The sequence below is a fragment of the Giraffa tippelskirchi genome, chromosome X (assembly GCF_054371585.1).
Source record: "Giraffa tippelskirchi isolate mGirTip1 chromosome X, T2T-mGirTip1v1.2.pri, whole genome shotgun sequence".
In the NCBI taxonomy this organism is placed as follows: Eukaryota; Metazoa; Chordata; class Mammalia; order Artiodactyla; family Giraffidae; genus Giraffa; species Giraffa tippelskirchi.
This window is the reverse complement of record NC_137289.1, coordinates 51,146,912-51,167,953: the sequence shown is the minus strand read 5'-3', so window position 1 is coordinate 51,167,953 and position 21,042 is coordinate 51,146,912. Positions and strand designations below refer to the sequence as shown.

Below are 21,042 nucleotides of genomic sequence, written 5' to 3'. Positions count from 1 at the left end.
GATTGATATATATTAAATGCAAAGGAGTAAATTTATAAACATTTTTAAAAATCAATGAAATGTTGAGAAACACAAGTCAGCATTATTAAGAGAGCCTTACCATAAATATTTTGTCATGTTTTCAAATTGGATTCTCAAGACTATTTCTGTATTAACATACTTCATATTTTTCAGAAGTGTCATTCTTTAAGGGCAAAAACTGCACCTAGGCACTTAACTGCCCAGAGTAATGGTCCCATGATATGCATCAGTGATTAGTCCCTACATGTGTGCATGCTAAGCCACTACAGTGGTGTCCAACTCTTTGCGATCCTATAGACTGTAGCCCACCAGGCTCTTCTGTCCATGGGATTTCCCAGGCAAGAACACTGGAGTGGGTAGCTGCTTCCTCCTCCAGGGGATCTTTTCAACCCAGGGATCGAACCTGAGCCTCCTGTACCTCCTGCATTGCAGGCAGATTCTTTTACTGCTGCAGGCCGATTAAATTATATGTCATTCTAGAAGTAAAATGCTAGTAATAGTTAAAATTTGATGGGAAATACACCATACACATTTGCCATTATTTACAAAGGAACTGTACTGAACAATATGAAAATGAAATTAATAAAACAACTCCATTCACAATAGCATAAAAAAGAATTAAAACACTCAGGAATAAATAAACTAAAGATAAATTTAGGAATAAACAGCAAATGAACTATAAGACTTGTACACTAAAAACTATAAATCACTGCTAAGAGAAACTAAGAAGATCTAAAAAAATGAAAAGATATTCCATGATCATGTACTGAAAGACTCAATAGTTTTAAGATGTCAATTCTCCATAAATTGATCTACAAATTCAATGCAATGCCTATGAAAATTCCAGCGGGCTATTTTTTTGTAGAAATAAACAAGCTTTAAAATTTACCTGGAAAGACAAAGTACCCAAAACAGCTAAAATAATCTGAAATAGAATAATAAATTGCAGGAATTATATGACCCAGTTTTTAAAACTTATTACAAAGCTATGGTAATCAAGACAGTATGGTATTATCATAGGATAGCCACAGAGATCAATGGAACAGAAAAAAATGTCCAGAAAAAATCTTATATTTATGGTCAATTCATTTTTAACAAAGGTGCCAAGACAATTCAATGAGGGAAGCATAGTCTTCAACAGACAATACAAGGACAACTGCATGTCTACATGGAAATGAAGTTGAACTTTTACCTCTAACTATGAACAAGGTGGACTACTGGTGAAATCTAAGAGCTAAAATTATATTTGGAAGACAAAACACAAACGTCAAACAACTGATGAATGGATAAATAAGATATGATATGGCCATATGCTGGAATACTACACAGCAATGAAGAGGAATACAATACAGATATATGTTACAACACAGATGAACCTGAAAAACATTAGGTCAGACAGAAAAGGCCACATATAATATGATTCCATTTAATTAAACTCTCCAGAAAAGGCAAATCAATAGAAAGTAAATAAGTAGTTGCCTAGGGTTCAGAGTAGGAATGGGGATTAACCACAAAAAAGCTAGACAGAACTTTTAGAGGTAATGGAAATGTTCTAAAAGTGGATGGTGTGATGTTTGCACAGGCCTATAGCTTTAAACAGCTGTTGTTTAAGGCAGCATATTTGTGTGTTTAAAAAATTTCTTAAAAATGACTTCCCCCAAAAAGGTTCTGGTAAAACTACTTCCAGCTAGCTCCATTCTGTTTAGGGACAGACGTTTTCTTTACCTTAGTCTATTTGCGAATATTTCGGATGAAGATTGCAAGATTTTCACAGAAATTTATGAAAAATAGCAATTTGGTCATTAAACACAAGCATAGCCTTCTACTGTAATTACTTTAAAGTTATACATATAAATATTATTCAGTTCAGTTCAGTTCAGTTCAGTCGCTCAGTCGTGTCCGACTCTTTGCGACCCCATGAATCGCATCATGCCAGGTCTCCCTGTCCATCACCAACTCCCAGAGTTTACTCAAACTCATGTCCATCGAGTTGGTGATGCCATCGAGCCATCTCATCCTCTGTCGTCCCCTTCTCCTCCTGCCCTCAATCCTTCCCAGCATCAGGGTCTCTTTCAATGAGTCAACTCTTCGCATGAGGTGGCTAATGTATTGGAGTTTCAGCTTCAACATCAGTCCTTCCAATGAACACCCAAGACTGATCTCCTTTAGGATGGACTGGCTGGATCTCCTTGCAGTCCAAGGGACTCTCAAGAGTCTTCTCCAACACCACAGTTCAAAAACATCAATTCTTCGGTGCTCAGCTTTCTTCACAGTCCAACTCTCACATCCATACATGACTACTGGAAAAACCATAGCCTTGACTAGATGGACCTTTGTTGGCAAAGTAATGTCTCTGCTTTTTAATATGCTGGTTGGTCAAAACTTTCCTTCCAAGAAGTAAGCATCTTTTAATTTCATGGCTGCAATTACCATCTGCAGTGATTTTGGAGCCCCCCCAAAGTAAAGTCAGCCACTGTTTCCACTGTTTCCCCATCTATTTGCCATGAAATGATGGGACCAGATGCCATGATCTTAGTTTTCTGAATGTTGACCTTTAAGCCAACTTTTTCACTCTCCTATTTCACTTTCATCAAGAGGCTCTTTAGTTCTTATTCACTTTCTGCCATAAGGGTGGTGTCATCTGCATATCTGAGGTTATTGATATTTCTCCCGGCAATCTTAATTCCAGCTTGTGCTTCATCCAGCCCAGCATTTCTCATGAGGTACTCTGTGCCTAAGTTAATAAGCAGGGTGACAATATACAGCCTTGACGAATTCCTTTCCCGATTTGGAACCAGTCAGTTGTTCCATGTCCAGTTCTAATTGTTGCTTCCTGACCTGCATACAGGTTTCTCAAAAGGCAGGTCAGGTGGTCTGGTATGCCCATCTCTTTCAGAATTTTCCACAGTTTATTGTGATCCACACAGTCAAAGGCTTTGGCAGAGTCAATAAAGCAGAAAGAGATGTTTTTCTGGAACTCTCTTACTTTTTTGATGATCCAGCGGGTGTTGGCAATTTGATCTCTGGTTCCTCTGCCTTTTCTAAAACCAGCTTGAACATCTGGAAGTTCACGGTTCACGTATTGCTGAAGCCTGGCTTGGAGAATTTTGAGCATTACTTTACTAGCATGTGAGATGAGTGCAATTGTGCCATAGTTTGAGCATTCTTTGGCATTGCCTTTCTTTGGGATTGAAATGAAAACTGACCTTTTCCAGTCCTGTGGCCTCTGCTGAGTTTTCCAAATATGATGACATATTGAGTGCAGCACTTTCACAGCATCATCTTTTAGGATTTGAAATAGCTCAACTGGAATTACATCACCTCCACTAGTTTTGATCGTAATGATGCTTCCTAAGGCCCTTTTGACTTCACATTCCAGGATGTCTGGCTCTAGGTGAGTGTGATTATCTGGGTTGTAAAGATCTTTTTTGTAGAATACACAGAAGAAGAGTACAAAAAAGATCTTCATGACCGAGATAACCTTGATTGTGTGATCACTCACCTAGAGCCAGACATCCTAGAATGTGAGTCTTAGGAAGCATCATTGTGAACAAAGCTAGTGGAGATGATAGAATTCCAGTTGAGCTATTTCAAATTCTAAAAAATGATGCTGTGAAGGTGCTGCACTCCATATGCCAGCAAATTGGGAAAACTCAGCAGTGGCCACAGGAATGGAAAAGGTCAGTTTTCATTCCAATCCCAAAGAAAGGCAAAGCCAAAGACTGTTCAAACAACCACACAATTACACTCATCTCACATGCTAACAAAGTAATGCTCATAATTATCCAAGCCAGGCTTCAACAGTATGTGAACCATGAACTTCCGGATGTTAAAGCTGGATTTAGAAAAGGCAGAGATGCCAGAGAGCAAATTGCCACATCCGTTGGATCATCAAAAAAGCAAAAGAGTTCCAGAAAAACATCTATTTCTGCTATATTGATTATGCCACAGCCTTTGACTGTGTGGATCACAACAAACTGTGGAAAAGTCTTAAAGAGATGGGAATACCAGACCACCTTACTTACCTCCTGAGAAATCTGTATGCAGGTCAAGAAGTAACAGTTAGAACTGGACATGGAACAACAGACTGGTTCCAAATCAGGAAAAGAGTACATCAAGGCTGTATATTGTCACCCTGCTTATTTAACTTATATGCAGAGTATACATCATGAGAAATGCTGGGTTGGATGAAGCACAAGCTGGAATTAAGATTGCCGGGAGAAACATCCATAACCTCAGATATGTAGATGACACCACCCTTATGGCAGAAAGCAAAGAAGAACTCAAGAGCCTCTTGATGAAAGTGAAAGAGGAGAGTGAAAATGTTGGCTTAAAACTCAACATTCAGAAAACTAAGATCATGGCGTCCGGTCCCATCGCTTCATGGTAAATAGATGGGGAAACAATGGAAACAGAGACTTTATTTTTTCGTCTGCAAAATCACTGCAGATGATGATTGCAGCCATGAAATTAAAAGACGCTTACTCCTTGGAAGAAAAGCTATGACCAAGCTAGACAGCATATTAAAAAGCAGAGACATTACTTTGCCAAAAAAGGTCCATCTAGTCAAAGCTATGGTTTTTTCCAGTAGTCATGGATGGATGTGAGAGTTGGAGTATAAGGACTGCTGAGCGCCAAAGAATTGATGCTTTTGAACTGTGGTGTTGGAGAAGACTCTTGAGAGTCCATTGGACTGCAAGGAGATCCAACCAGTCCATCCTAAAGGAAATCAGTCCTGAATAGTCATTGGAAGGACTGATACTGAAGCTGAAACTTCAATACTTTGGCCACCTGATGGGAAGAACTGACTCATTGGAAAAGACCCTGATGCTGGGAAAGACTGAAGGTGGGAGGAGAAGGGAACGACAGAGGATGAGATGGTTGGATGGCATCATCGACTCAATGGACATGAGTTTGAGCAAGCTCAGAGAGTTGGTCATGGACAGGGAAGCCTGGCGTGCTGCAGTCCATGGGGTCGCAAAGAGTAGGACATGACTGAGCGACTGAACTGATTGAACTGAATGAAATTTAAACAGCCTAGTTTAAGTCCTGAATAAATAGTAGCAATCAACTGAAAAAAAGAAAAGTAGAAAGAGTTACAGACCTGGGAGGCCCAGGAGAGAGTGAAGATAATGAGTTTAGTTTTATACAAATTTAATTTGAGGTGCCCTGGGATATCTTACGTGCAGATGTTTGTTAACATGAAGCTTTAGAACAGATAGTCAGAGAAACATTAGTGAAACTGATGGTTAGAGATGACAACTGAGGTTTCAAAAATTCTGTTATCAGGAAAGCCTTAGAAGAGAATACTTTTAGAAACAAGGAGAGGTTGCAAATAAAAATCTAACTTCCTAATTCCAGAAAACTGAAAAAGAACAAAATGAACCCAAAGCAAGCAAAAGGCAGGAAATAATGAAGATAAGACCAATTATCAGTCAAATTGAAACCAGGAACACTACTGAGTAAAAGCAATGAAACAAGCAGCTTAATTCTTCAGAAAAAAAATCAGTAAAATTGATAAATCTCTACCAAGATAGAAAAAAATAAATTAGAGAACACAAATCACCAATACAGAAATAAAACAGGGTATATCACTACAGACCCTGCAGCCAATAAAAAGATAAAAATCCTATGAACAACTTTATGCTTATAAATTAAATGACCTAGTAGAAGTACATCACAAATGATAATAACCACCAATTATGAAAATTCAACCAAGTTAATCTGAATAGACCTAGAACCATTAAAGAAACTGACTTTGTATGTAAAAAGCTTTCCCCAAAGAAACATCCAGGCCCAGACGGTTTCACTGGAGAATTCTACTAAATACCTAAAGAAGAATCAAGAACAGTTCACAAATGCTTCTAAAAATAGAAGCCAGTATTACCCTAATAACAAAACTAAAAATGACAGTATAAAAAAGGAGAAAACTACAGACCAACATCTCTCATGAACATTTAAAAATCTCTCACCACAGGATGTAGGGGGATAAATTAAGAGGTTGGGATTAAGATATACACACTACTAAATAAAAGACAGATAATCAACAAAGACCTACGTATAACATAGGGAACTCTATTCGATACTCTGTAGTAACCTACGTGGGAAAATAATCTGAAAAAAAATGGATATATGGATATGTATAACTGAATCACTTTGCTGTACACCCAAACCTAATACAACACTGTAAATCAATTATATTCCAATGTAAAATAAAAAATTTAAAAAATCTCTCAAACACTTAAAGATCCTCAAGAAAATTCTAGCAAACCAAATCCAATAATATATAAAAGGAACTAAAAACTAGGACCAAGCAGAATTTATTCCGTAAATGTAAGGCTGATTCATTTGATGTTTAAAACTGTGTCAATGTAGGGCTTCCCTGGTCGTTCAGTAGTTAAGAATCCACCTTGCAATGTAAGGATGCAAGTTTGATCTCTGGTCAGGGAACCAAGACCCTACATGTTGCAGGGGCAGCTAAGCCCACACACGGCAACTACTGAACCTGCACGTTCCAGAGCCCAACAAAGATCCTGTGTACTGCAACTAAGATCTGATACAGCCAAATAAATATATAAATATTTTTTTAAGAATGTGTCAATGTAATCCACCATATCAACAAGTTAAAGAAGAAAAATCATATGATTATATCAATTGATGTAGAAAAAGCAATTGACAAAATCCAATATTCATAAATGATAAAAATTAGTGATTAAAAAGAAGTCAGGAAAAGAATGGAATTAACTCAATTTGATTAAAAAAAATCATCTATTAAAAAACCTATAGCTAAAATCATATACTTCTAGTGAAAGACTAAACTCAGAGGCAAGGCAAAGATGTTTGCTCTCATCACTCTTATTCAACATGGTACTGAAGTTCTAGCCAGTGCAATGTAAGAAAAAGGAAGAAATAGCATACTGATTAGAAAGAAAGAAATAAAACTGTCCCTTTTTGCAGATGATGTAACTACCTCTGTAGAAAATCCCGAGGAATCGAAAACAAAAAACAAAACTCCCCAAATCAAACTCTTAGATCTAAGAAGTGAATTCAGCAAGTATACAAGATCAACATTAAACATTGTGATTTTATGTACTAAAAATGAACATGTGGAAACCAGAATTTAAAACACAATATCATTTATAATCACTACAAATAAAATGAAATACTTAAGTATAAGTCTAACAAAACCAAAACATATACATGATGTGAGTGCTGAAAATTACAAACTGCTGATAAAGGAAATCACAGAAGACCTAAATAAATATTTAGACATACTATGTTCATGCGTGAGAAGACTCTACATGGGAAAGATGTCCATTTCCCCTCAAACTGATCTATAAATTTAACGTGTGTGTGCTTAGTCACTCAGTTGTGCCCCACTCTTTGTGACCCCATGGACTGTAGCCCACCAGGCTCCTCTGTCCATAGAGATTCTCCAGGCAAGAATACTGGAATGAGTTGTCATGCCCTCCTCCAGGGGATCTTCCCAACCCAGGGAAAGAACTCAGGTCTCCCGCATTGCAGGTGGATTCTTTACCATCTGAGCCACCAAGGAAGCCCCTGGTAGCTCATAATGATATAAATTTAATGTAATCCCTATCAAATCACAGCCCAGCAAACTTTTATGGAAATGCAAACAAATTAAAATAGCTAAATCAACCTTGACGGAGAAAAATAAAGTGGGAGAAATCAGTCTCCAAGATATTAAGGCTTACTATATAGCTACATTAATGAAGAGAGTGTGGCATTGGTGGAGGGAAAGACATAGATCTATGGAACAGTGATTCCAGAAAACAATTTGATAAGGGAAAATTTCCATAAAGGGAAAAAAAAGTTGATCTAAACCTCTCATCTTTTACAAAAATTAACTCAAAAAGGATCGTAGCCTTAAATGCAAAATATAAAACTTGTAGGAAAAAAAAACAGTAGAAAATGGGGGGGATATAGGACTACACAAAAAGCTCTTAACACCAAAAGCATGGTTCATAAAAGGAAAACCTGATAAACTGGACTGAATTTTAAAACTTTTTCCCTATGAACAACTCTGTTAAGAATAGACAAGCTACAGAGTAGGAGAAAATATCTGCAAACCACATAGCTAGCAAAGGACTAGTAGTAGCTGGAATACACAATAACCTCTCAAAACAACAGTTAAAAAATCCAGTTAGGGATAACCAACTGTATAGCACATGGAACTCTGCTCAATGTTATGTGGCAGCCTGGATGGGAAGGGGATTTGGGGGAGAGTGGATACATGTATATGTATGGCTGAGTCCCTTTGCTGTTTACCTGAAACTATCACAACATTGTTAATCAGCTATACCCCAATACAAGATAAAAAGTTAAAAAAAATAGTAACCAACAATATATAATTCTCAGTAACCAAATGAATCATCTAATCAAGCTTCATAATGTTCCAAATAAATAAACAAATATAAAGTTGAAATATATGGTTACATATTGGCATTAATTTATTATTTTTAAAAAGTGCTTTCTTATTTTAAAATATTTTAATGATACATAGTACAAAAGTAATGATATAATAAATATGGGTATATCCCACATAAAGGTTTATTTTATCTTACCCTGATAACTTTATCTCTTTTCCTGTTTTTAATAAAATGAGATTCCAGCTAAAGTTGATGCCCTTTGTGTAACTCCCCACAATCATACCATATACCTCTTACCTTTCCTGCCATAATCACAGACTTGAATTTGTGGTTAAATATTGCCAGCAATGGTACTATATTTTGCTGAATATGTATATCTTCATAAAAATCACACAATGTGATTCAGAAGACTTTTATATTTGATACAGTAGATATTATATTCTACACATAATTCTTCAACTTGCACATTTCACACATTATGTTTTTAAAATTAACCTATGCTGATGTAAGTCAAGTTTGTTCATGTGAATTTTTAAATACTTGTACAATATCCCACTGAAAAAATATAACATCAACTTATTTATGCATGCTCCTATTGATGGATATTTGGGTTGCTATATGTTCTATGTCATTACAAATAACAATTGCAATGAATTTTTAAAAATCTAATTAGAAAATGGACAAAAGATGAAAACTGACATTTCATCAAAAAGGATATGCTCATGACAAATAAGCACATGAAAAACATGTTCAACATCATTAGTCATTAGGAAAATGCAAATTAAAATTTCAATGATACCACTACACATCTATCGGAAGGGCTAAAATGAAAAAAAAATAGTGAAAATACCAAATGTTTAGGACACAGACAAATTAGATCACTCATACATCACTGGTAGGCATGTAAAAAATGGTACAGTCTCTCTGGAAAACAGTGTAACAGTTTCTTATAAAATTAAACACTCAACTACCACATGACCTGTACTCTTGGGCATTTATCCCAGAGAAATGAAAACTTATGTTCACATAAGACTCTGTACATAAACATTCATAGAAGCTTTACTCATAAGTAGCCCCAAACTGAGAACATCTAAGATGTACTATAACAGGTAAATGTGTAAACAAATTGTAGTACATCCAAACCATGGAAAATTACTGAGCAACTAAAAGGATCAAATCATTGATATTAATATACATAGCAATTTAGATGTATCTCTGGGGAACTAAGCTGAATGATAAAAAGCCAGCCCCTAAATTTTACATGCTATATGATTTCATTTTATATAGTATTATAAAATGGCAAAATTTTAGAAAGGGATACTAGATTAGTGGTTGCCAAGAACTGGGGAGCAGCGATTAGGGGGATTAGAGGTAGGTGTGGCAATAAAAGGGGAAATGAGGAATTCTTCTGGTGATAGAATTATTCTGCATTTTGACTATGGTTGTGGATGTAAAGTTGTTTATGACTAAACACACACACGCACAAGTAAAACTGTGGAAATCTGAACAAGACAGATTTTATTGATATTAATATCCCAGTTGTGATATAGTACTACAGTTCTGTAAGATGTTATCACTGGGGAAAACTAGGTAACAAGAAATAGGAACTCTATATTATTTCTTCATTACCTAGGATTATTTCTTATGTTATATGTGAATCCACAATTACCTCAGTAAAAATTCTAATTAGTGTAAAAGACTAACCCACACAAATAAGATTTTGAGTCCCAACTTCATTTAGAAGTGCTTGCTGACTAGGCACATAATATGACCCCAAATTTTTGTGAGGCAACAAACAGCTTTAACAAACTTATTCTCACTGCTTAGTATGGTTGGCCATCTTTTCAGCTTCCAATATGGGTTTCTTCACTTCTGTACGATTGCTAAGCCAAAGGCACAATTAAAGGATTTTAGTTACTGTAGTATATACTAGGTTAGGCTTCTGTTAAAAAGCAACCTTGAAATCTCAGGAGCTTAACCTAATTAAGGTTTACTTCTCATTCAAAAAGGGGAAGAAGGAGGTAGGAAGAGGAAGAGAGGTGGAGGGAGAGAGGAAAAAAGGGAGAGAGGGAAGGAGGGAGAAAAAGAGAGAGAGAGAACACTATCCTCCTACTTGTCATTGGTACTTTTAAGAAGATTCCCAGGCTATTGAAACTAAAGTAACACTCAGAATAAATACACCTGAATTCTTAGTGCTAACTATGGCCTGATGGAAAGAAGAGTGTTTCTATGGATGTACAAAGCTCTCAACTCTGCCATGAGAATTCTCATCCTGATCTTATCACTGATACATTAAGGTGATGATGATAAGACACTCTGCTTGTATACAGCACTACTGCTTACTCAAAATTAATAAAAAATACATTTCAAGGAAAGGAATAAAAACAAAAGATGGTAAAGGTATTGTGAATTCTTGGAGGCCAGGGTGGGAAAAAGATGGTAGAATTATTATATTTGAAGTGGTCCTCAGACAGTCATCCTGTTGAAATGTTACTTACTCTTCAAGTCTCACTTCAAATTCTAGCTCTTCTAGGAAACCAACAGAAGATAGATTTCTCTTTCTTTACTGACCCTACACTTACACTTTGAAACTTTTCAAGGCAGAGATGCATGCCATTGATGTTTATATCTCCTACACTGATTTAAGAGAACACCTTGATACATAGTAGGTGCTTTGTATTGAGAATCACTACTCTGTGGTTTTGACTTGCATCTAAAAGAACACTTTTGATTATACAGCACTTGAGCAAAATGCCTATGCATATTACCTTATATAATTCCCACAATAGCTTAGGATGAAGAGAATAACTAAAAACTCCAGAACGTTCAGTGGCTTCCCCAAAGCCAAAAGTAATGAAAATTGATAACAGGACTCATATCTTCAGACTGCCATCTAAGAATGCTTTTTCTATTACAATGCATCTGTATGTCAAATGCTATGAAAATTTTAAATAAAATGTACTAACTGGCACCACAACATAACATTGTCATTCCTTCACATACTGAAGTGCTCAAAATAAGGCAGTCCTATCTAAACTCCAACTGGGGAGATTTCATTGGTGAAATACTATCAGGCCACTTTATAGATAAAGTAGTATATAGATAAAGTACCTCATAGATGAGGTAGCCATAGAGTGTGGGCCCCCAAACTGCATTATAGCAAGGCTCCAGTATATTTATAGCTTTTAGTCACTAACAGGAAGAAAATTGCTTTGGAGAAAAATCTGTATGTCTCACAAACAATATAAATTCTGCTATTTGGGAGTGATTTAAATGATGTTACATATAATTCATCTGGGGAAACGCTCCAGCTTGAGGAAATTCACTTGGGCACAAAATGTACATAAGGAGGATTAGTGGAAATCTAATTTTGCAGATGTATTGAGTGTATTTCAAATCTGGATTTACATATAGAAAAGAAGTTTGGGAAGAGGAGCTCTGAGAATGTTAACCATCATGCATTCTTTGCTAACAGGAGCTGAAGACTTGATCATTTTTAATCTTAGTACTCTAATCCAACCTGCAAGAAATTCTTCAGAATCAAGGAGAAATCGTGTGACAATAAATCTATTTTGTCTGTAATGGGGAATAGAGATGAGTGGGTAGCTCATTAAACAATGGAAAGATATAAAATACCTTTCAATTAACAGGCAATGGTTAGAAGCAAGTAAGTAGCTGTCTCTGTTGGGCTTAAAGAGACCTTTAAAGTGAGTCTTTGTGTTGTTGCCACATCTCTGACAGATCCAGAGCTTTCACCTCTGAAGTATCTGAAATGGAACATTATACTCCAGAACATAAGAGATGACCTCATTGATCAACCAATGTGTCACCAAGATTTCCTAAGGAATTTCATAAAAAGAGGTAAAAGAAACCAGCTCAATCTGTAAATCAGATTCTGCTCTAGAATATGAAATAGGAAAAAGACACTTTGATTGGAATTCAAAGGTGTCTTTTGGTATCTCAGCATTAGATACGCTTCAGATATGAGAGGGCTAAAAGTAATTAATAAAATTTTTTTAACCATTTCTTATCTGGGCCAAAGCTTCTTAAAAAATACAGCACGGTAACTGTAGTTAATGTGTATATGCATGAGTGCTCAGTCATACCCAACTCTTTGTGAGCCCATGGACTGTAGCCCACCAGGCTCCTCTGTCCATGGGATTTTCCAGGCAAGAATACTGGAATGGGTTGCCATTTCCTTCTCCAGGATAGTTACTAATACTGTATTGCATATTTGAAAGTTGCTAAGAGAGTAGATCTTAAAAGTTCTCATCTCAAGAAAAAAAAAGTTTTGGTAACTATGTAAGGAGACGGATGTTAACTAGACATCGTGGTGATCATTTGGTAATGTGTACAAATATTGAATCATGTGGTACATCTGAAACTGATATAATGCTGTATGTCAAATATTCTTCAATTTTTTAAAAAAGATAAAAACATGCCTAGACCTGAAAAATCCAATTTAAAATAATCCCTCAAACAATAACCGCTAACATTGGGTAAAAGTGAAGTATGATTATGACATATCACAAAAAGCTGCTTCTCTAAAATGATCCTGAGGGTATTTTATGCAAGTCAGTAGAATCATGCTAGATGACCAAATATGTTTTACATCAAAAATAAATAATTAAGGTGTTCACAGACCAGTGCTAATAGAACTATATTGGAGAAATATCACAAAACTCCTTATGGCATTTTAGTTACCCTAAAGATTCTTCTCTTTCTGTCATAAATAGCGGTCTAAATGTTGTGAGCAACTATTAAATAATTGTGGGGTAATCCATGAGAGACTACAATGATTATGGGTGAAATACGTTTTAGTCACGTATTATCATCATGAAGCTCTGGGACACTTCATGAAAGAAGCAAATGCCATCAAAATACTCAAGGAACTTTCAAATAATGACAAGCATAAGATTTTCCACTGCCTGTCTCTTTATTGTGGTGTTTGATAAATATTAACAGACAAGATAAGGTTGCTTATATGAAGAAATACAAAACACCTAACCTTCAGCCCTACCTCCCTGCTCTAAAGGAAGTAGCTTCATATATTTAAAATGAATAACAAGTTGGCTCAGATTGATTGCCAACCCTGTCATAAGTGGTCCCAGCAGAGCTGGAGCTGCTGCAGTTTCAGTGACTGCCAATTGAGAAGACAGATGTGTGACTGCAGCACTGCCATCAAGCCAATCTTGAAATAATGCCATAAGTTTGCACAAAGAGAAAGACAAGAGAGGGAACCAGTATTTGACTATAGTTACTATTAATTCTCAGTTAGCTATATTAATCATGAGGAAAAGAGGCATACAAAATGTTTCTAAAATAGATAAATATCAAATTTGAAAAAATTGGAAGAAAAGTTATGACAAAACTAGACAGTGTATTAAAACGCAGAGACATCACTTTGCTGACAAAGGTCCGTCTAGTCAAATCAATGGTTTTTCCAGTAGTCCTGTACGATGTGAGAGTTGAACCATAAAGAAGGCTGAGTGCTGAAGAATTGAAGCTTTCAAACTGTGGTGCTGGAGAAGACTCTTTAGAGTCTCCTGGACGGCAAGGAAATCAAACCAGTCAATCCTAAAGGAAATCAACCCTGAATATTCACTGGAAGGACTGATGCTAAAGCTGAACCTCCAATACTCAGGCCACCTGATGAGAAGAGCCAACTCATTGGAAAAGACCCTGATGCTGGGAAAGATTGAGGGCAGGAGGAGAAGGGGACGACAGAGGACAAAATGGTTGGATGGCATCACCGACTCAATGGACACGAGTTAGAGCAAATTCCAGGAGATAGTGAAGGACGGGGAAGCCTGGCATGCTGCAGTCCATGTGGTTGCAAAGAGTCAGATACTACTTTGCAACTGAACAACAATAGCAGCATATATGTTCAGTGTGCTCAGTCACTCAGTTGTGTCCGACTATTTGTATCTCATGGACTGTAGCCTGCCAGGCTCTTCCGTCCATGGGATTTTCCAGGCAAGAATACTGGAGTGGGTGCCATTTCCTCATCCAAGGGATTTTCCTGACCCAGGGATCGAATTTGTGTCACCTGTGTCTTCTGCACTGAGCAGGTGGGTTCTTTACCACTGAGCCACCTGGGAAGCCACTCTCTCACTCAAAACTCTTATACTTACCTCTTCCTGGTTTGGTTCCATCAGTAAAGTTCTATGTAATTTAGAGGAAGAAAGGGGCCTGGTTCTCTACTTACTCATGGATATTGAAAAGGTGACTGGACAGTATAATATTTTAACATATATAAAGCGTAATGTGTGATTTTCAAATCACTTTTAAAAATAAGCTGATTTTTAAGTTAAATATATAGCACAACAGTTATGTTTCATAGCAGAAAAAAATTCTGTACTGTCATTGAAGATACCAAATCATAAAAATATTTCCCAGAAATGTTTCAAAATATAGATTTCAGCTTTAAAATAATTTTTTAGAAAAACCTGCCAGTTAGAGATTTCTCTAAAAATTTTTTTTTTATTTCTATTGTTAAAATAACATATGTTTTGGGTTTTTTAAAAACTATTATTTGGATGTGAATAAAGAGATTCGTTGAAAAGTTTAACCTTAAAATTTTTCAGTCTACAGACCATTTCAACAGACATGATCCCATTAATTATTAAGAAGTAAAATAAACCACCACCACCACCACCAAAAAAAAACCTTCTTAGCATAATTAAATCCTGCCACTCTCCACTCCCTGATCATGTCTTTTCCTGATATGAAAAAGAAAGGTTTCTTGTGGGAACAGAAAAAAGGAGCCCACAGTATCAAGAACCTCTAGGCTTTTTTCCATTATCATGGCCTCTCCATCTCATTTGAGAACCTGTATGAGCTCTCATTGCCTCTTCAGCTCAACTCAATTTTTAGCAGAAAAGTAACTCCAAGTAATCGTTACTCTCTCGTCTTACCTTTTTTACTGTGTTGACTGAAGCTTTACCCAAACCACTAGAATTTACATCCTACCCAAGTACTACCATTATCATACTTTGAAAACTCATGTCCTCTACTGTTAGGTAAATGATTGGGATTTGTTTTTATATCCAATGATGCCCACATTAGAATTGTTTTAAGAGCATACCAGTAGAAAGAATACTATTCTGATGATTATTCTGGTCTGAGCTCTGCCACTAATTAACTGTGTGTTCTTAGGGAAGTCATTTAACCTAGCTGAACTACAGTTCCTTCATTTACATAATAAAGTAAGTTCTTGGTAGCGCTAACAACCTTCATTTTATTAGTAGGAAAACAGTGGCTGAGAGCCTTGAGATTTATGACAAAGAGGATCCCAGCCAAGAGAAAAAAAAATCATTATAATCTTTCTTTACCTAATTACATTTTGACACCCCCCCAACTCCATCCAAGAAGCATTGCTCACTGTAGGAAAATATGCAACAGACAGGAATACAACTGAGTCAAACTTTGTATGATCTCATTCCTCAGTGTTCTCTAGCCACCGACATGCTTCCACATCACAGCTGTTCTTAACCACTTCTCTAGCTAAGTGGTTTTCAATGATGATGTGTGGAACTGCCTTCTCTAGACTCAATTTAATAGCTACCTTTTGAACCATATGACCCTTTTTGTCGTTCTCCCCCAACGCCATCACCATCCGCAGCAAACTCTGACAACCAGTTCTGCCACCATCATTTACTGACCACCAATCATGGAACAGGAAATGCTTAAGGAAACTTCAATGTTGCTTCTTTTAATCCTTACAAAAGCCCTAAAAGGTAAATATTACTCATTTTTAAAATGAGGAAACAGACTCAGAGAAACTGAGTTACAATTAAGGTCACACAACTATTAAGTGGTAATACCTTGACTTGAAGGCTTCCAGGTGGCATAGTGGTAAAGAATCTGCCTACCAATGCAGGAGACGCAAGAGATGGGGGTTCGATCCCTGGGTTGGGAAGATCCCCTGGAGTAGGAAATAGCAACCCACTCCAGTTTTCTTGCCTAGAAAACCTCATGGACAGAGGAGCCCGGCAGGTTACAGTCCATGGGATCACAAACAGTTGCACATGACTGAGCATGCACACACACACACCCCTTGACTTGAATCCATATCTATCTGATTCAGAAAACTCTCCCCATCAGGTAATTAATACTAAAGTGAAAATTGCTCAGTCGTATCCGACTCTTTGCAACCCCATGGTCATTCCATGGAATTCTCCAGGCCAGAATACTGGAGTGGGTAGCCTTTCCCTTCTCTGGTGGATATTCCCAACCCAGGGATTGAACCCAGGTCTCCTGCATTGCAGGTGGATTCTTTACCAGCTGAACCACAAACTAAAGCAATATAGAATTTAACCTCCCTCTGATGATTCAAAACACAGTTTAGAATAGAATAGGACATTTTTTTTTTCTTTTAACACAGGAAAGAAGGAAGTAAGCATGGATGATGATGATATAGGTTTGTTTGGAAGGGAAAGAAGCTGAAGTTCAAAAAAAAAAAAAAGAAGAAGCTGAAGTTCATGGTTGATGACTTCTATCAATGCAGAGAATGAGGAATCTATAAAGCCAAATAAGATTTGTATTATTTTCATACCACATCTTTAAAAATAGCAACTCTGATTGGTTAACTAGTTCCCATTTGTCTCAATTACTGATGTCTCAATATATTCCATATTTAGGCAAAGGTCTATGACAATCGTTTCCCACCAGTTTTTATTTTAAATATATTAAAAAGCTGAGAGAATAGTAAAAGTCACAAACTTAAATACCTTTTTCCTAGGTTAACCCACTTTTACCATTTTGCCACAAATTTCTCCATCTTTTTCTCTTCACAAATGATTTTGGTTGAACCACTTGAAATAAAACTAGCATGCAGCTAATTTTATTCTCTAAATGTAGCATGCAGCTTCTAAGAGTAAAAATATTTTCTTGCATAACCATAATAACATACATAGGAAAATAAAAAATCCCTTAATATTTAATGTGCAGTACATACTCAGTTTCCCTAAATGTTCTAAATAATGTCTTCTTGGCTTTGATCCAGTATCTAATCAAAGTCAACATGGTAGACTTGATTGTTATATCTCTTTTAATCTATAACAATCCCCTTAATTTTTTTTTGAACTTTCTAGTTACCCATGACTGATTTTTCAAGAGTCGTAGTCAATTATCTTTCAGAATATATTGCCCATAGAATGTCTGATTATTTTCTTATCATTAGATTCAGGTTAAACATTTTTAATAAGAATACTACATATGGGATATTATGCACTTCTCATGTCAGATCAAGAAGCATACAATGTCAACTTATTGCAATACTAGTGATATTAAATTTGATCACTTGATTAAAGTGGTACTTGTCAGATAGCACTGTTGCAAAGGTACATTTTCTCCTTTGTAATTTTTAAATAATGGGTAGAGTTTTAGCATTACTAAGTGGTTTTAGCATTCCTTGATGACCCTTGCCAGAATCAATCGATAAGCCAGGGCTACAAAATGGTAACTTTCTCATTAAATTGTACAATTAAAATGACTGCATATAAATTCAATATATAAATTATACCTAAATAAACTTAAAAATCACTCAGTAACTTGTAATCTATATTTGATCCGTTTCCTGTCTGTATATATATATTTTTTTTTTCAAGAAATGACTGACAGTTTAAATATAAATGAGGTAGAGTATTCAACATCATGGAAATCTTAATGAAAGTATTCTTTCGAAAATGTTTTAAATGGTGGTTCTCTATTTCTGTCATTCCTTCTACAATTATTAGCTGCCATCCTTCTATAAAGACTCTTCACTGCATCTCCCATTTCTCTCTGTCTCCGTCTTTTTTGGGAATATCACTGTGGTCTCATGAGGTTTTTCTCCCTCAGTGTATTATAATCCATCACTGTCATTATTCTTTTTGATATTGAAACCTGATTTGGCCAGTAGAAGCCCATTAAAGCACCATCTCGTGTCCTGGATATCTCATTAGTTTTTGAATAATTTTTGTTTTCTGGAATAAAAAGTGCCAAACTCACCCTGTACTTTCCCTGTGTAAGACCTGAGATCAGATATTTCTCTAAGAAGTCTTGGTTCATTTTAACGGTAATGGTATCTAGAAACCAAGATCTAGGTGCTAGATGTGCTCACTGCTATCAGGGTGTATCATCGCTTCTTGGCCCTTTCTGTGTATAGAAAAAGGGAACAGTAATTTATACTGATGTTTGCAATTCAAATTTATAACAAAACATGAAAGAAAGAAAAATATCTTATTTCTGCTTTACCTTTTAGTGAATATCTTGGTTTCTATTACCAATAAATGTGTGCATTTGCTTTCTACTATATTTATAATGATGGGCTTCCCAGGAGGCACTACCAGCCTGCCAATGCTGGAGATGTAACAGATGTGGGTTCGATCCCTGGTTTGGGAAGATCCCCTGGAAGAGGGCATGGCAATCCACTCCAGTATTCTTGCCTGGAGAATCCTATGGATAAAGGAGCCAGGTGGGCTACAGTCCATAGGGTTGCAAAGAGTCAGACACGACTGAAGTGACTTAGCAAGCACACACATATTTATAATGGTAGAAATATCATTATACCACATACATATGTAATATATAGCATCATCCTGAAACTAATGATAAACTTATTAAGAAAGCTTAAGATTTCTTTGTAGTTCTTTTTATCATTAAGATTACATCATAGCAAGGATGCACCATCAAAAACACAATGTACAAAAGTTATCTGAATTGCATATTTATGTTATAAATTAGTTACACAGGCTTGTTTGGTTTCATTTTGTATTCAATTTTAGCACTTGTCTTTCTTCCCATTATTTTTGGCTTAATTTTAATTTTTGAATATTTAAACTTTTACATGGTCCAGAAGTCAAAACTGTATAAAAAGGCATACCCAGAAAAGTCCTGTTTCCATTCCTACCTCCTCCACCCCATTCCTAAACACCCCCTATTTTCATTAGTTTCTAGTTTATCCTTCCTATGTTTCATTTTATAAAAATAAGTAATTACAGTTCTTCAGAATTAATACAGACATAACATGTGTTAAATAGTACTCCTACAACTGAGCTCTTATTTGAGTGTGGTCATGGTGCACAAAACCTGGCTTATGTCACATTTTCTACCTACAGATAACTTAAGGTACAAATAAACTCCCACCTGAAGTATGATTAATCCACTGCAGACAGTCCAAATGAACATTCAGAATTCTGCAGATCTGCTGGAGCTAAAAACACACAGGAATGCATTTGAATAAGTTCTAATGAGGTGGATGAAACTGCAGCCTATTATACAGAGTGAAGTAAGTCAGAAAGAAAAACACCAATACAGTATACTAACTCATACATATGGAATTTAGAAAGATGGTAATGATGACCCTATATATGAGACAGCAAAAGAGACACAGATGTAAAGAACAGTCTTTTGGACTCTGTGGGAGAAGGCGAGGGTGGGATGAGAGGTTAGCGTTGAAACGTGTATATTATCATACGTGAAGTGGATCGCTGGTCGAGGTTTGATGCATGAGACAGGGTGCTCAGGGCTGGTGCACCGGGATGACCCTGGGGGATGGGATGGGGAGGAAGGCGGGAGGGGGGTTCTGGATGGGGCACACATGTGCACCCGAGGCTGACTCATGTCGATGTATGGCAAAAACCATTACAATATTGTAAAGTAATTAGCCTCCAATTAAAATAAATAAATTAATTTAAAAAATATTAGCTATAAAAAATAAAAATTAAAAAAACCTGTTCTGTAAAGCAATTATCCTTCAACTAAAAAATTAAATTTAAAAAACTGGAAAAACAAACAAACAAAAAAACCATACAGGAGTCTTAGATTATGATTATTCTGATATGGTAAACATAAAAAATAAAATTAGGAAGTTATTTACATTTCTTCTGATAAGAAATTTACTACTGAGAATATGCTAAGTATTAATTGGATGGTTTTTTTGCTATTTTATGTTTGTAATGTTCATATATTAGTTCAATCTATTTCAACTGTCAAGAATTCAATTCCTACAATTCAGTAAAAAAAACACCTAACTTCTATAGTACAAAAATAAGTAAAGAACATTAAGAGACATTTGACAGAACAAGAAATTCATATAAAACTTAAAATATGACCTTTTATCAGCCAAACTAACTTTTTAACACATGTAAACCCATGGCTGATTCATGTCAATGTATGGCAGAAACTATTACAATATTGTAAAGTAGTTAGCCCCCAACTAAAATAAAAAAAAATAAAATTGAGGTATAATTGATACATATAACATTATATTAGTTTCAGGTGTATACAATACTGATTTGATATTCATATATATTATGAAATGACTACAACATAGTCTAGTTAACATTCACCATACAGTTACAAAAATTTTTTTATTGTGATAAGGACTTTCCCAATCTATTCTTTTAGCAATTTTCAAATATGTAATACAGTATTATTAACTGCAGCTGCCATAGTTTTTTCATTTTGTAACTAGAAGTTTGTACCTTTTGACTCCCTTCAGCCATTTTGCCCACCACTCACCTCCACCCTCTGGCAATCACCAATCTGTTCTGGGTATCTACGTGCTTGGTTTAGTTTTAGTTTTTTCTTTTCAAATTCCATATATAAGTGAGATCATATGGTATTTGTCTTTCTCTAACTGACT

The 21,042-nt window shown here is 35.9% G+C and overlaps 1 protein-coding gene across 4 annotated transcripts in view; it reads right to left on the bottom strand.

The window, feature by feature from the left end:
* Positions 1 to 21,042, bottom strand: part of NUP62CL (nucleoporin 62 C-terminal like) — an 84,249-nt gene that overhangs the window by 2,116 nt on the left and 61,091 nt on the right. The window contains exons 9-10 of one of the 4 annotated variants that reach the window (XR_014075740.1): positions 19,542 to 19,608; positions 18,651 to 18,851 (exon numbers count right to left, since the gene is read on the bottom strand). The exons of 2 other annotated variants lie outside the window; for them this stretch is intronic. Coding sequence is in view for 1 of the 2 variants with exons in the window: in XM_081565370.1 (XP_081421496.1) it covers positions 19,542 to 19,608 (67 nt within the window). In the remaining variant the exon portion in view is untranslated. The remainder of the gene's footprint in view (positions 1 to 18,650; positions 18,852 to 19,541; positions 19,609 to 21,042) is intronic. One more of the 4 variants, XM_081565370.1, reaches the window with a different exon arrangement.